This window comes from Tilletiaria anomala (genome assembly GCF_000711695.1).
Source record: "Tilletiaria anomala UBC 951 chromosome Unknown K437scaffold_197, whole genome shotgun sequence".
In the NCBI taxonomy this organism is placed as follows: Eukaryota; Fungi; Basidiomycota; class Exobasidiomycetes; order Georgefischeriales; family Tilletiariaceae; genus Tilletiaria; species Tilletiaria anomala.
Window position 1 is genome coordinate 1 of NW_013546825.1, and position 12662 is coordinate 12662.

General features: G+C 52.7%; 6 protein-coding genes across 6 annotated transcripts; 2 read left to right on the top strand and 4 right to left on the bottom strand.

Moving 5' to 3' along the window:
- Positions 1-147: 147 nt before the first annotated feature.
- K437DRAFT_241510 (acetyl-CoA synthetase-like protein) lies at positions 148-3900 on the bottom strand. The gene is made up of 9 exons (XM_013384400.1): positions 3706-3900; positions 3548-3642; positions 3224-3485; positions 3116-3168; positions 2653-3053; positions 1360-2578; positions 685-1302; positions 538-618; positions 148-461 (listed from the first exon to the last, which is right to left on the bottom strand). Exons 1-9 carry the CDS (start codon positions 3842-3844, stop codon positions 174-176), a joined length of 3156 nt encoding a protein of 1051 aa, XP_013239854.1. The 5' UTR covers positions 3845-3900; the 3' UTR covers positions 148-173.
- Positions 3901-3971: 71 nt separating this feature from the next.
- K437DRAFT_230100 (uncharacterized protein) lies at positions 3972-4379 on the bottom strand (the record flags this gene model as incomplete). Its single annotated transcript, XM_013384401.1, has 2 exons — positions 3972-4196; positions 4260-4379. Coding segments are annotated over 2 exons (345 nt in total), but the record flags the coding sequence as incomplete, so codon positions are not given.
- A 1077-nt stretch (positions 4380-5456) lies between these two features.
- K437DRAFT_241514 (MFS general substrate transporter) lies at positions 5457-7853 on the top strand. Its single transcript, XM_013384402.1, has 8 exons — positions 5457-6069; positions 6130-6188; positions 6304-6447; positions 6503-6952; positions 7020-7158; positions 7238-7329; positions 7399-7421; positions 7492-7853. Exons 1-8 carry the CDS (start codon positions 5839-5841, stop codon positions 7761-7763), a joined length of 1410 nt encoding a protein of 469 aa, XP_013239856.1. The 5' UTR covers positions 5457-5838; the 3' UTR covers positions 7764-7853.
- A 245-nt stretch (positions 7854-8098) lies between these two features.
- Positions 8099-8756, bottom strand: K437DRAFT_68122 (uncharacterized protein). Its single transcript, XM_013384403.1, has 4 exons — positions 8482-8756; positions 8342-8399; positions 8187-8280; positions 8099-8118 (listed from the first exon to the last, which is right to left on the bottom strand). The coding sequence occupies exons 1-3, from the start codon at positions 8607-8609 to the stop codon at positions 8212-8214; spliced, it is 255 nt and encodes an 84-aa protein (XP_013239857.1). The 5' UTR covers positions 8610-8756; the 3' UTR covers positions 8099-8118; positions 8187-8211.
- Positions 8757-10595: 1839 nt separating this feature from the next.
- K437DRAFT_292136 (MFS general substrate transporter) lies at positions 10596-12014 on the top strand (the record flags this gene model as incomplete). Its single annotated transcript, XM_013384404.1, has 5 exons — positions 10596-10851; positions 10874-10996; positions 11064-11604; positions 11635-11877; positions 11900-12014. The coding sequence occupies 5 exons, from the start codon at positions 10596-10598 to the stop codon at positions 12012-12014; spliced, it is 1278 nt and encodes a 425-aa protein (XP_013239858.1).
- Positions 12015-12192: 178 nt separating this feature from the next.
- K437DRAFT_218437 (uncharacterized protein) lies at positions 12193-12662 on the bottom strand (the record flags this gene model as incomplete). Its single annotated transcript, XM_013384405.1, has 2 exons — positions 12193-12447; positions 12503-12662. Coding segments are annotated over 2 exons (415 nt in total), but the record flags the coding sequence as incomplete, so codon positions are not given.

Below are 12662 nucleotides of genomic sequence, written 5' to 3' on the forward strand. Positions count from 1 at the left end.
TAACCCTAACCCTAACCCTAACCCTAACCCTAACCCTAACCCTAACCCTAACCCTAACCCTAACCCTAACCCTAACCCTAACCCTAACCCTAACCGGGTACACGTCCTATCGAGCCGAAGACAGTTCCTTGTTCAAGTCAATCATAGCTACATGGTTGGCCATTTACATTCAATCAGATCCAATCTGACTGGAGCTTTTCAATCAAATCCATGTGAGAAAGAATGTCGAAGTGGCCCCCTTCGATGTGGTGAAACTTGGCGTTCGGCCAACAGAGCATCGCACCCAGGTCTTTCCATTCTTCTTGCATATGTTTAGGGATAGTGCGCTTCATCCCCTCACTTGCAATGTAGACAGAAACCGGAGCGGCCAGGCTGCTTTGCCAACGCATGAATGCCTCCAGCGGTCGATTTTCGAGTTCGTACTCAGCACTGTCCATGTGTCCGCAGAGCATGAAATCGACCTGCCCAAGGGTGTGACATTTTCGAGGCAATCAGCAGGTCTGGGATATATTTCGACGTTCGCAGATGGGCACTGACCATGAGGTCTAAAAACCGTTCGACAGTGCGCCAGTACGTCGTCGAGAACTCAGGAGCGGGCCGACCTTCGAAGGCATCTTTCTGCAGAAGGCGTTGTTGCCCGAGTTAGTGACGGACCATCATATGCGTCGCGACTGCGACCCTTACTAATTCTTTGGCTAGCTGATGGCGTCTGGCAATTTTTCCTCCACCATCACGACGAAGCAGATCACATATTCCTTCACAGCAGACTTCGTGGAAGGCCTTCCGATCAAGAGAGCTCTCCAACACCATATTCTCCAGGCCGTAGACGGGGCATAAGTAGAATGTAGGGACGTGGTCGATAAGCGCGACCTGCGCCACGCGATCGCCCCCTGCCTCGAATTTCTTGGCAAGGGCAACGGCAAGGATACTGGTCGCAGAGAATGCGGCCAGTCTGTACGGTCCCTGAGGTTGAAAGTCTCGGATTTTTCCATAGTAAAAGTCTATGAGGGCACCAAGGGATTCCATTGGCGTGTCGGGAGTTACTTGTATTGCAACCAGGCCGCTCCTGAATTTCTCTCGAAGAGGTGGAAAGGCGTGTATCGTACCACCTGCACCATGGATGAGGATGAGGGGATTCTCTCCCTGGCGAAGTCTCACCATAGTCTCACCCGCTTTGCCGAGGGCTGGCCAAGGGGTCATTTCCTCTGGATCTCCATCATTTTCGGTGCTTCCAGTTCTTCGGTGTAGCCCAGCACCGAAAAGGAAAGCACTTAGACCATCAACAGTGGGAATTTGGAAAACCTGCTGAGCCCTGTCCGTTAGCCGAGCGCGAAGGGTCCCGATTGCGCGAACACTTACCACATCCGAGGGTACATTGCTCGTGCGCGCGCCGACGTCTCGAAGCGCACGGAGGAGCGCATTTCGGATAGAGGTGGCATGTAAGCTATCAGCTCCTTGCTCAAAAATGTCTGCAGCAGGACGGATCGACCCGATATGACGTGAAATCACTTGTTCGACGAATTGGGTTGTGACAGCAATCGTCCATTGCTCCGCCTTCGGTCCCGGAATGTCCAGAAGGGCCGACTTCTCCACCTCCAGATACGCAGCCTCGATCAGTCTGCTATTTTCAGTTAAGACGTGTCGTCGGCGCACGGTTTGCTTTCCTGTAAGAGAAAAGGGAGTGTCGCGATCACAAAGCATGATCATCTCTGGGAAAATCTTGCTGTGCGCGGGTGCTTGCTCGTTAGCAATTCGCAGATATGGAGCGATCGCACGTCGAAGATGAGCCAAAAGTTCATCTTGAGGAAGGGTGCCCAGCTTTTGGCGTGTATCGGTATAGAATTTGGGTGTCGCTTGGACGAGGGCTCCAATTTGAGGCTTACCATGCCCGAATAGGACGATATGTTCGACGTACTCGCATTCGGCAAGTGTCTTCTCGATGGGAAGTGGATTGGTTTTCTCGCCCGTCGACATGTTGATCTGATCGTCCTCGCGGCCATAGACGCTGAAGTACTCTTTGCCGTTGATTTTCGAGCGACAAAGTAGGTCCCCGGTGGTGTATGCTGGCTTTCCTTCGAGAGTTGCGTTGAAGGCTGAAGGGGTGTGGGTGGGTCCCTGGAGGAAAAAGGCCTGCACGAGAGCCACGCCTTCATCCGTTCCGTCGGCCAATCGAGCATCCGAGATGCGCACATTGCAGTGAGGAGCCAGCTGGAACATGTTCCAGCTGTCTTGATGAGGCGACAACTTCGATTCGGGAAGGAATAAGGACATTCCTCCGGTTTCAGTCGAAGCAAAGTACGGCTGAATGTTCACCCCTTTGGAAGTCAGCGTGAGCCCAGCCTGTTGAGCCAAGGGGGCACCGCAGAAGACGACCGCTTTCAAGCTTTTAGCAAGGTGCTGCCAGGTCTCTGGGTTATTTGCCCATGCTTCAAGGTGGCTCGGAACGCAGAAAACCAGAGTTGATTCGGAAGCGCGGAGATCATTGAAGAGATTTTCTGGGGTCGGGCGTACGGGCGGATTTTTCGGAGCAAAGACCGCCAGGGTCATGCCGACGGTCGCACACCACAGAGGAGCGATGCTATAGACGAAAAACGCAACGCGCGCTCAGCATGACAAGCTCCGTCTTATTCTGTTGACTTCTTCAGAACTCACACTCCCATTGCGTGAAAATATGCCAATGCTTGACCACCAAGAACTTCGCCGTCCAGATCCATCTCGCCTTGAGCCCCACGACCCCACTCGAGAAGATTGCGGTGCGTCAATTTGATCAATTTTGGGAAGTCAGTCGATCCAGACGAGTGAAGCAAAAGAGCCGTCGAATCAAGTTCGTAGGTCACATCCGCAACATCCTTATTCTGTGTTGATGGGTTGGACGTGTAAAGCTCCTCGAATGTGAACATCGGCAACAGGCGCACCGAGCCGGACTTTTCAATTGCAGCCCGCGCCAAGCTCTGCATGGCATCGTCAGAGCTTACCATGAGGTATTTTGTCTCTGCTTGTTGTAGGAGGCGATCTACAGCTATTGCTGAATTACGGGGAGACAGGAATAACGGCTTTAGTAAAGCCTCCAAGGTCAGTCAAGAGTCGTCGTGCGCGGAAGCGGACAAACACTCACCGTGATGCCTGCGCGTAGGAATCCAAGCATCGTCGTGACGTAGCTGATCGAGTCTGAGTAGATGGAGAGGTGAGCGTCTCTAAGCGTCTACGAACATGAATTTCTTACCGGAGACGGCGAGAACAGCAACAGTGATGTTGCGGCTGGCAACTCGTTGCCGAAGTAAGTCGACTGCTCTGTCAATAGCTCGATCAAGCGCTTCATAAGTAATAGATCTGAGTCGATCTTGATGATAGCGGAAAAATTCATGTGCTTTATTGGCACTCGCGTGGAACTGAAAGACTTCCGGTATGGAGAGGTGACTCGGCGGCACGATGAATTGACGAAGGTCCCTTGCAGTAATCTCTTCACGCCGAGCGGTGAATGTGTACTAGAAAGAAGCTACCGAATCAGCGTTTGGAAGGCTTGGGAAGGTGTGCGACTTCAGCTCACATAGCAGGCAAAACATTCATTCTGCTCCCATTCTTTGGCCACGTCATCGAGCAGGGCATCGAATTCGGCTGGAGAGTTGATGATGCCGTAACCCCCTGCGCAAGGACGAACTGTTAGCGTTGACCGTTGACCATCCTCTTCATGCTGCAAGGACTTACCATCGTGGAGCACGCTATCTTTCATCCCTCGGAATGCGCCGATCCGACAATGTGCGGCAAGCTTCCCCGCATCACCTCCTGCTGCGCCAAGCCTCACGCTAATACGGCTCGACAGAATATCGGTGAAACCCGTATGCATCAGAAGGGTCGGTAATTTTTCACCGCAGTCCAAAAGCAAATTTCGTTGGACTCCAATTCTGGTGCATTTCAGATGGGTCAGGCCAATCTATGCTTGATGGAGTTTCAGTAAGGAGGGCAAATAATACTCACGCAGATAGGAGCTTGAAAAACCTCTTCTGTGCCGATCCAGAATTACTGACTGGCGTCATCACCTCAGTGAGCTGCACAAAGCCGGCACCGGGAACAAGGACACGATGAATCGATGCCAAAGCTTCTTTCCAATCTTGAACTCTTAACGCATATATCAGCAGGCGCTGATTCACCAGCGATACCTCCCCGTCAAGGTCACGAGGCAGATCAAGAACCGTACCCTGACGGTGATTTAGGTGAGGTCAACCGACGAATCGTGGGCGGGAATGTGCCAACTGACTCACACTTACCTTCAGAAACGTCGTCTTGGTGGTGTTTTCAGGGAACAGGTTTGACGAAATATCGATTCCTAGCACCTCCACGCCGTCATCTGAATTCTTCGCGATGTCTAGAGCCCATGCTCCTTTTGCAAGGTTTTGGAGATCGTGTGTAAGTGTAGAGGCAAGAAGGGCAGATCGAGCACCCACTCACCGGACCCTGTTCCGACGTCAAGGAGCTTCTGACCCTTCTGTGGGGAGACTCTCTCATCGAGTATAAGTTTACCATGCCAAACGTGGTTGCGAATGAAGAAATGTTGCTGATCCAGACGTTGGCGCTCGGCCGCATCGGCAGGAAGGCAGTAGGGGCTAGTCTCGACTTCATGGCTTTGACGCCGAGGAAAGCCGAGGAGAGACCGATGCTCAGCCAATTCTTCCGCACCTCTAGCGGGCTGTCTGGAGTCTATGTTGCCGCTCTCTCCAACTTTCAGTTCCTCGCTGTGCTCGCCTGATCGTTGCATCAGGATATCAAGAGCAGCCTTTGCCGAAAATTTTTCGCGGTTGACTGAAAGAGAAAGATTCGACGGATCGGCAAATTTGTAAGCACCCGCATCAGCGGTGGGGCTGAATGAGACTACCATCGGAGCTGCCGGGACGGATGCCATCGTTCTTCGCAGATACTTGCGGCTGGAGGAGAGCATCGACAGCAGTTGAAGATGAGGAGAGAATCTGATCAGGAAGAACCGGTCGAATTTTATAAGCAAAGCGAGCTGCTCTTTCTTCAGCTGCTGTAGACAGCGGTTAGCATCAGACGGGTGTCAAGTGATGCAATACGGATCAGCATGCATCGTTTCTCGGTGTCCATGCGGTCACGATCAAACTGCTAAGCCCATGAGTTCAGTGATTTATCGGCTGCAATGCCCAAGGTCCGCAGAACCACGTAGAGCGTGTGCCAACACACGTACTGCCGCCGCAACCCAATTCCTTTGACCATGGGGCTTCATAGAAGGCTTGCAGTGGCAGTGCACTTTATGGCTAACAAGATATTGTACCTAATGAGCTCAACGAAATAGGACCGACCACACACAAAGGGCGGAAGCACAAAAGCAGGGCAACCATTGATTCACCTGCGCCGCGAATCGTGGTACGAAATTGCGCCACGATAAATAGCGAGATGAACACGCGTCATGTGCATTGCGCCTCATCCGCAATTCCTATCACACTGGAAAAACTAGGAAAACAGGAGATATGGCCGGTGTGTTTCTCAGTAAAAAACGCAGCAGCACTAGCGGGGAAATATGAACAAACAACTGTTACTGCCACGCTAGTGGGGCGGTTTAGATAAGGCTTGAATGCAAGCAGCTCCTTCAGCAGCGCCTGCGTGGCGGTTCGAGACCTGCCTTCTTCCCCTACGCCCTTTCTCCCTCTTCCTCCTCGGGTGCAGAATGTTATCTTGAGGGCCGAATTTAACTGAGCTCAGAGCTCGAACAACTGATCCCTTCGACCACCCTCTAACCCACCATCCTGATCACCTCCCTTCGACTCCCCCCTTTTCACCTCGCCAAAACAGCAATTTAAACTCGCGCGCACACCAATACGCCTCAAAATGCAGAACCAAGAGATTGAGGAGATCGTAGCCGTGTCGCCCCCTCAATACAGGAACGAGGGCATCTCAAGCCCCCCTTCCGCACAAGCGACGTACTTTTGGGCCAATGTAGATGGAGGGCTCCTTGGATGGCTCACCGTCACCGGTGCGTGGTTGTTGCAATTTGCCATGGTGGGAGCTGTCACTTCGTTTGGCAGCTATCAGACGTTTTATCAGAATATCTGGCTGAGTGTGCGTACGGCAGAGGAGTCTCCGTCCACCGTCGTACGCTCAATATGCATTCTTCCGCAGACATACTCTTCCTCGAGCATCGCATGGATAGGCAGTCTGCAGCTATTCTTGGAGTTTTTGTGAGTGACGCGAAAGCGACGATTCGGCAGCACCTATACTGCCGACACTAAGCTCACCGTGTTGTCCATTTGCTGCTTTTCCGCGGAACTACCTGCCTTCTAAACACATGCCTAGCTTGGGGGTCTTTGGTGGTTTCCTCCTCGACGCGGGCCGATTCCGAGTGACCATCGCCTGTGGCACCTTGCTTTTCATTTTCGCCTTCTTCATGCTGAGCCTGTGCCAGGCAGGAATGTTTGCTCCCATCCTCTTAAGTCAGGGGTGAGCTTCAGCGTCAAGCTTTCGCATTACACGCATGGCTGATACTTCCACCAAGCATCGGCATGGGCGCCGGCTTGGGCTTGGCTTACTTGCCTGTATCTGGGGTGGTATCTCAACACTTCAACAAACGGCGAGGCTTGGCTATGGGCGTAATTACTACTGGCTCGTCTCTTGGCGGATTTGCTTTCTCGGTTCTAGCTAGCAAGTTATTCCAGCCACTAGGATTTGGCTGGACAGTTCGAGTGTGTGCCTTCATCGTGCTAGGTTGCCTTGCTCCAGCGTTCTTTCTGATCAAGGAGCCGGTACGGAACGGTGAAAAGGAAGCTCCTCACCAAGTGCAAGGCAAAATAGAATGTCAGGAAGATGTAGGAAAGTTGTCCAGTTTAGGCAACAGCTCCCATGACGCTACTCCTCCCCCTACAATCAGATCCCTATTGCTCGATCCGGCGTATGTCGCAACCATTTCAAGCGGGTTTGTCGTGTGCCTTGGGCTTTACTACCCCATGTGAGTGAGCCTAGGGTGGTGACGGCTCGGCAAGGTCACAGTTCGCTCACATTACTCTGCTCCACAGGTTTGCAATCGAAGCCTTTGCGCTCGACAGAGGCATCCATCCAGACCTAGCATCATGGTTGCTGTCCCTCTTGAACGTGTCAAGTGTTCTAGGGCGACTCATACCCAATTATCTAGCCGACCACTGGGGAATGTATGAGGTGAGCGAGCGGGCACAGACCGTTAGCACGCTCATCAAGCTGCTGAGCTTTTGAATTTACTTTTTATCCCGGACGGTAGCTCTACGTGCCTTGTACGGCAGCCGCAGCGGCACTCCTGTTCGCCTTTCCAGCTTGCACAACAGCCAGTTCCATCGTCGTCTTTGCAATTCTGTGAGTGAGATATTGCTAGGAGAGAGAGAGCACAGAAGGCTGATCAGCTACTGGCTCTGCGCCTTGTAGCTATGGTTTTTTTTCAGGATCGAGTGGGTGCAAATGTGTCAGAATTTGCCCTGAGAAAGGGGTGCTGATGATCGCTTTCCACTGTTCGGACAGTCGTGTCTCTCTACTTCCCGACTGTCTCATCGCTTGATCCCCAGGTCGCATCCACTGGGCTTCGCCTGGGTTTGGCATGCATGCCAGTTGGGATCGCTTCGCTAGTTGGCACGCCTATCGCTGAAGCTCTCGTCGGATCTGGCAAGCCTGCCTCATTTCGCCGATGGCCAGCAGGCGCCTACTTTGGAGCCGCGGCAGAGATATTCAGTGCTGTACTGCTCGCCGGTGCATGGCTTTCGGTCAAGCGTCGTTCTCGTCCGGCATATGCGTGACGCCTCTCTTTGAGACAAAGCCTCCATTTAATCTCAAATACTCCTCACACGTTAGAGCAGGTGTGACCTTCCACTAGCAGAGACTCATGCACAGATCTGTACCTATGGGAAACATGAAACATAGATGGTTGAGCGGGATAATCTCCACTTCAGTGGGAACGCGCTGCCTTAGTGTGAGGGTGAGCGGGGATTTGAAGACATCCCTCGCGGCTTGGTCGCTTTCCTCGCAGGAGTACATGAATTTTCAGAAGCCTCCCGTCCGGCATAGACTTGGCTTGGCTAATGGGTAGGAGCACAGCACAGCACCATCAATAGAGACGGCGCATACGCGGTTGTCACAGTCAGCGGTTATAACCTGTTGAGAAAGTCCATTCGTTGAGGGCGTGAATCTGAGTTCAAGTAAACATTGAGCTCCATACATGCCTGGGACCCCCCCCCCTAAGGTAGCCTAGCCATCGATGACTCCTTGAAGTTGCAATATTCCTTCGTAACAATTCTCACAGTCACTCAAGAGTGACTGCAAAACGGTGAGCAGGAAATGAGTAGCGTATACTGAGAATGGCTAAGGCTGCGGACACGTTGCTCGCCGGACTTGGCCAATTTACGAGGCTGGCAACATCGGCGCCAACTGCACAGCTACAGCAAAGACGCATAAGGAGTGTCAGTCCAGGAACAGTGAAGCGGCGACCGACGTACGGATGCAAGTTAGTCGAACAACATCTGCAACGGAATAACAATCAAGAGCCCCTGTACCCAGTCAACCGTGCTAAGAACGGAGATGGCCTTGTACTCTGCTCGTTGCAAATGACAATCGGCTGAATTGTGAGTAAACATGGCTGAGATCATTGTCAGCAGTCACACCCAATTCTCGGCTACCAATGGCCTACGGTGACTCCTTTGCGCACAGAAAGGCTGACCCTCGACCCCATCGTCCTCGTGGTCGTCCATGTCCACCATTTGTATCATCGCGTCTCTTTTGTTCCACCGTATGGCTATCTGAAATCAAATACTTAAAGGCAAGGCGAGGAGAAGTGGAGAAAATCCGCTTCGGCAAGCAGGTCGGCGCGTGGACTAGCTACGTGATGGAAGCGCCACTAGAATAGAAAAGTGTTTCAACCATCGGCGCGACACTTGATCACATCACCGACAGCGGAAGTTCTCCACCTTGCAGTCTGGGGCAGAATTTTGCCGCTGTGATTTTAGACACAAGGTCATCTCGCTGCGTGGGATCATAGAGGTGTAGTGTGCGGGAACCTTGATTCTTTGCGTGCTGGCTTTGATCAGGCGCCCCTTTGGCTGGCCCATGTACTGCCGCACCAGTGCACAATTACAAGGATTGAGAGGAGAGCGCAGCTGTGCATGCTATCAAGAGGGACCCTACGTTGAAAGCCAATGCTCTTGCTAGGGTTGGGTCGACCTCCTAAAAAGTCCTAAGATGGCCTTCTGGCGCTATTCCGTCAAAGTTCTCCGCTTGATCTGTTGCCGTGGATGGAGCTGCGCTGATCTGACCCTTGTTCAATCAAGGCGTAGAAAGAAGCCGTGGAGGGCTAGCGCCTTGCAGGAAAGACTCACAACGATTTGGAGCTGCAATATTCCCATCACATTTGGCTGTACTTGAAGCACGCATGGGGAATGCCACCATTCGTCCAGATCAATGTTTCCGCTTGTGCGATCAGTGGCATTGGATGAAAGACTGCGAGCCGAGCCGGTCTGCCATCCTTCCCGCCGAAAAAGTTGCCCTTGTTGCTGGACCAGACGATGCTATGCTCGCTTGCAGCTCGATTCGTATATGTGACACACGTCGGCCATTGTTTCATCATGAGTGGTAGAATCCATAGGTTGTTCTGGGCGACGAGAAGTCGACGGGGGTCACAGCACTTCCAGCTGAGGCGGGCAGCGAGTTAAGATAAATGGACATGGCGGCCGGCATGCAGAAAATCCTCGTGGCGCGACGGGTTATTGTCACGGACTGCCAGACTGGGGCTAGGGGAAACATCATGGAAGGGAATGTAAATGGAATGATCGGGGGGGACCAGCTATGCACATAGAACAGTGCGTGCAAGGTTAAGTGTGGACAGGCGGTGCTCTTAGATAGTGTGGGCACACGCGGGGAAAGATCGGAGACAAGCAGAAACACCACCAACTCGGATATTAGAACCAGTTCGTCATGATCGAGTACCCCTCCCCCCGGTTGTTTTTCTCAGACAAACAGCTGCGGGAAGGAATCTGACACTGATTCGATCGCAAAGCACTAACACTCATACTGCCCTTGATATGGCCTCTACCTTTGTGTTTGTTTGTATGCGTTGTGCGAAGATAGGCCGTAGGCAAAAAACTGTCCCTCGCTCACTGCCTCCACTCCTGGTTCGTTTGAGCTACAGGACCTGCTGGAGACAACCTTTCCCTGATTTGCAACTTCCACGGACATCTCGACCATCCCTCCCTGCCAATCCCTTCTCTAGCAATCGCGTTGCCCTTGCTAGCCGTCAACTTTGTCGCAACCCTAACCCTAACCGAATTACAAATTCAGCCCTCGCTTCTCCGGGGTGCCGGGACAACCAGGTACGCGGCGCTCCATCCTGAGTTCCGAACAAGCAGCCCACCGGCCTACGGGTCTCCTGTTCAGACTTCAGACGTATCTTGTTCAATCGGCCCGGTTCAAAAGAGTTCAACGCTGTTCAAGGGAGACAGGTAAATCGAACAACGTTTCTCGCCCACTCATGACGGATCGACCCGAGAGCGGAAGAAGAGAACAATGACAAGACAGTATTCGTTGAATTCAAACGGGATGGTGAGGCTTCAGTGCTTACATCGTGCCAGGCTTGGTCTCAAATGAGCTCAGATCCGGCACACCCGCTCAACTGCTCCCCTCGCTGCAGATGGGGAATCACATGTGTTTGCGCGCTGCTCACATTATCTGTTTCTGCGACCGCATTGTCGTACACGCTCGGCATCCCGTCGATGGAGCGTGACCTCGGATTTTCCAATCATTTTTTGTCGCTACTCGGGCTCGCGATATTCGTCTTTGGATGCGGGCTATCTCCGCTTTACACGGCACCCTTGAGGCGAATCGTGGGGGAGAAATCCAGTCTACTGCGTCACCCAACTAGTCATTGTGGTGTGTTGCGTGGGAATTGCGAAGGCCAAGAATATTGCGACAGTGATAGCGCTTCGCCTGCTGCTAGGAATGGCTGGCGCGTCCGGCAGTACGCTCACCGGAGGATCTATCACCGGTGAGCCAGAGAACCTGTCCACCATCTATGAAGGACGCGCAATGAACGCGCACATTGTTTTACACAGACATTTGGACTGCCGCTGAGCGAGGGAAACCCATGGCCCTCTTCGCGACATCGGCTCTCTTTGGAACAGGAATCAGTCATGTCTTCGCCGGGTGGATTGAACAAAACCCTTCGCTGGGGCGGCGGTGGATTCATTGGACACAGGCCATCTACTCTGGCGTGCTCCTCGTCCTTCTGGCACTGCTGCCCGAAACAAGAGTCTCTGTCCTGCTCACAAGACGAGCAAACCCCATTCCCAAAAAGACTGGTAATGACTGCTACCGAGCTCGAGGCGAGCGGGAGAAAGGATTCCTTCGTGTCATGCTCAAGGTGTCACTGGTGCGTCCTTTCATCTTCCTAGCAACTGAGCCAATCGTTATCGCCTTTTCGACGTGGGTCGGTTTCTGCTGGGGACTGCTCTATTCGCTCCTCTCCAGCATACAGCTCGTTACTGCGCTTCATGGATTCACACCGGATCAGACCGGCCTTTTCTTCTTGTTCATCTGCCTAGGGGCGCTGGTCGGACAGATGACTAATCCTCTGCAAGAGAAACTATACCTGCGGTAATTTCCAACCAAAGGCCCAGAGGCGAGGTTGTATCGCGCCCGTGTCGGGGCACTTCTTGTCCCAATTGGGTGCTTCGTCTATGGATGGACCTCTTTCTCCTCGGCAAGCATTGCAGGTCCGTTCGTCGGCATCGTCATGACCACTACTGGTATCTACCACATCTACCTCGGCGTACTCAACTACCTCTCCGACTCGTATCTCATCTACGCATCCTCGGCCCTTGCAGCGCAGTCTCTTCTGCACAATCTACTCGGCAGCATCTGCCCTTTGTTTTGTGGAGGCAATGTACAGGAGGCTGACGTATCCCTGGGCGTCCTCCCTCGCCGGCTTTATTGGCTTTCTCTTTTCTCTCATCCCATTTGTCCTTATCTTAAACGGTCCACGTATTCGTGCTAGGTCGCGCTAATCACAAACGGTTCAGCGGGAGGGGGAAAGAGAGCGTACATGAAATGTTGTGGCTGATCAGACTCTATCATGCATACAATGTACGATACACACAGCCTCGAAACTCGGATGGCATTACGCATTGCCCATGTTCGCAATCTTCTCCTTCTCCGCCTGACTGAGTAGGGTTCCATTCCGACCTTTTCCCTCCGCTCGCTCCATCGATCAGCAGAACGCTCTTCTTTACCATAGAAGAGACAAGAGACCTTGACGAGCTCCTCACACACATCGACGACTCGGTCTTGATTCGACGATGGTAACATACGTCCCAATTCATCGAATTGGGTCCATGCTTTGGGTAAAGATGCTTGATTGGGAATGGTAAGCATCCTCATCCAACGGCCTAGAATCCGCAGTGCATTGACAGCATTGAACGACTGCGACCCGCCGTTGACCTGCAGTGTTCGCCAAGATCAGCGTAGTACCGGTTTCAGCCAAAGCTCTGCTCACCTGGGCAACATCCAACGTCTTGCCTTGGGTCCGACGTACGCTTCCTAGAGAGAGAAGAACGTGGTCGATCATAGTCTTCATGATGCCTGTGAGGTTTCCGTGCTGCTCCGGTCTGCACCAGAAATTGGCCTCGCTCCAAATGATGAGCTTTTGTAACTCT

Coding starts and splice junctions, on each gene's coding strand:
- K437DRAFT_241510 (XM_013384400.1), bottom strand. CDS start 3,844: ATGCATACGGGTTTCACCGATATTCTGTCGAGCCGTATTAGCGTGAGG. Junction 3,643..3,705: donor AGATAGCGTGCTCCACGATG/GTAAGTCCTTGC, acceptor GTCCTTGCGCAG/GGGGTTACGGCATCATCAAC. Junction 2,579..2,652: donor TATTTTCACGCAATGGGAGT/GTGAGTTCTGAA, acceptor TTTCGTCTATAG/CATCGCTCCTCTGTGGTGTG.
- K437DRAFT_241514 (XM_013384402.1), top strand. CDS start 5,839: ATGCAGAACCAAGAGATTGAGGAGATCGTAGCCGTGTCGCCCCCTCAA. Junction 7,330..7,398: donor ATCGTCGTCTTTGCAATTCT/GTGAGTGAGATA, acceptor TGCGCCTTGTAG/CTATGGTTTTTTTTCAGGAT. Junction 7,422..7,491: donor TGGTTTTTTTTCAGGATCGA/GTGGGTGCAAAT, acceptor CTGTTCGGACAG/TCGTGTCTCTCTACTTCCCG.
- K437DRAFT_68122 (XM_013384403.1), bottom strand. CDS start 8,609: ATGATCTCAGCCATGTTTACTCACAATTCAGCCGATTGTCATTTGCAA. Junction 8,400..8,481: donor ATTGTTATTCCGTTGCAGAT/GTTGTTCGACTA, acceptor TCTTTGCTGTAG/CTGTGCAGTTGGCGCCGATG. Junction 8,281..8,341: donor GGCCAAGTCCGGCGAGCAAC/GTGTCCGCAGCC, acceptor ACCGTTTTGCAG/TCACTCTTGAGTGACTGTGA.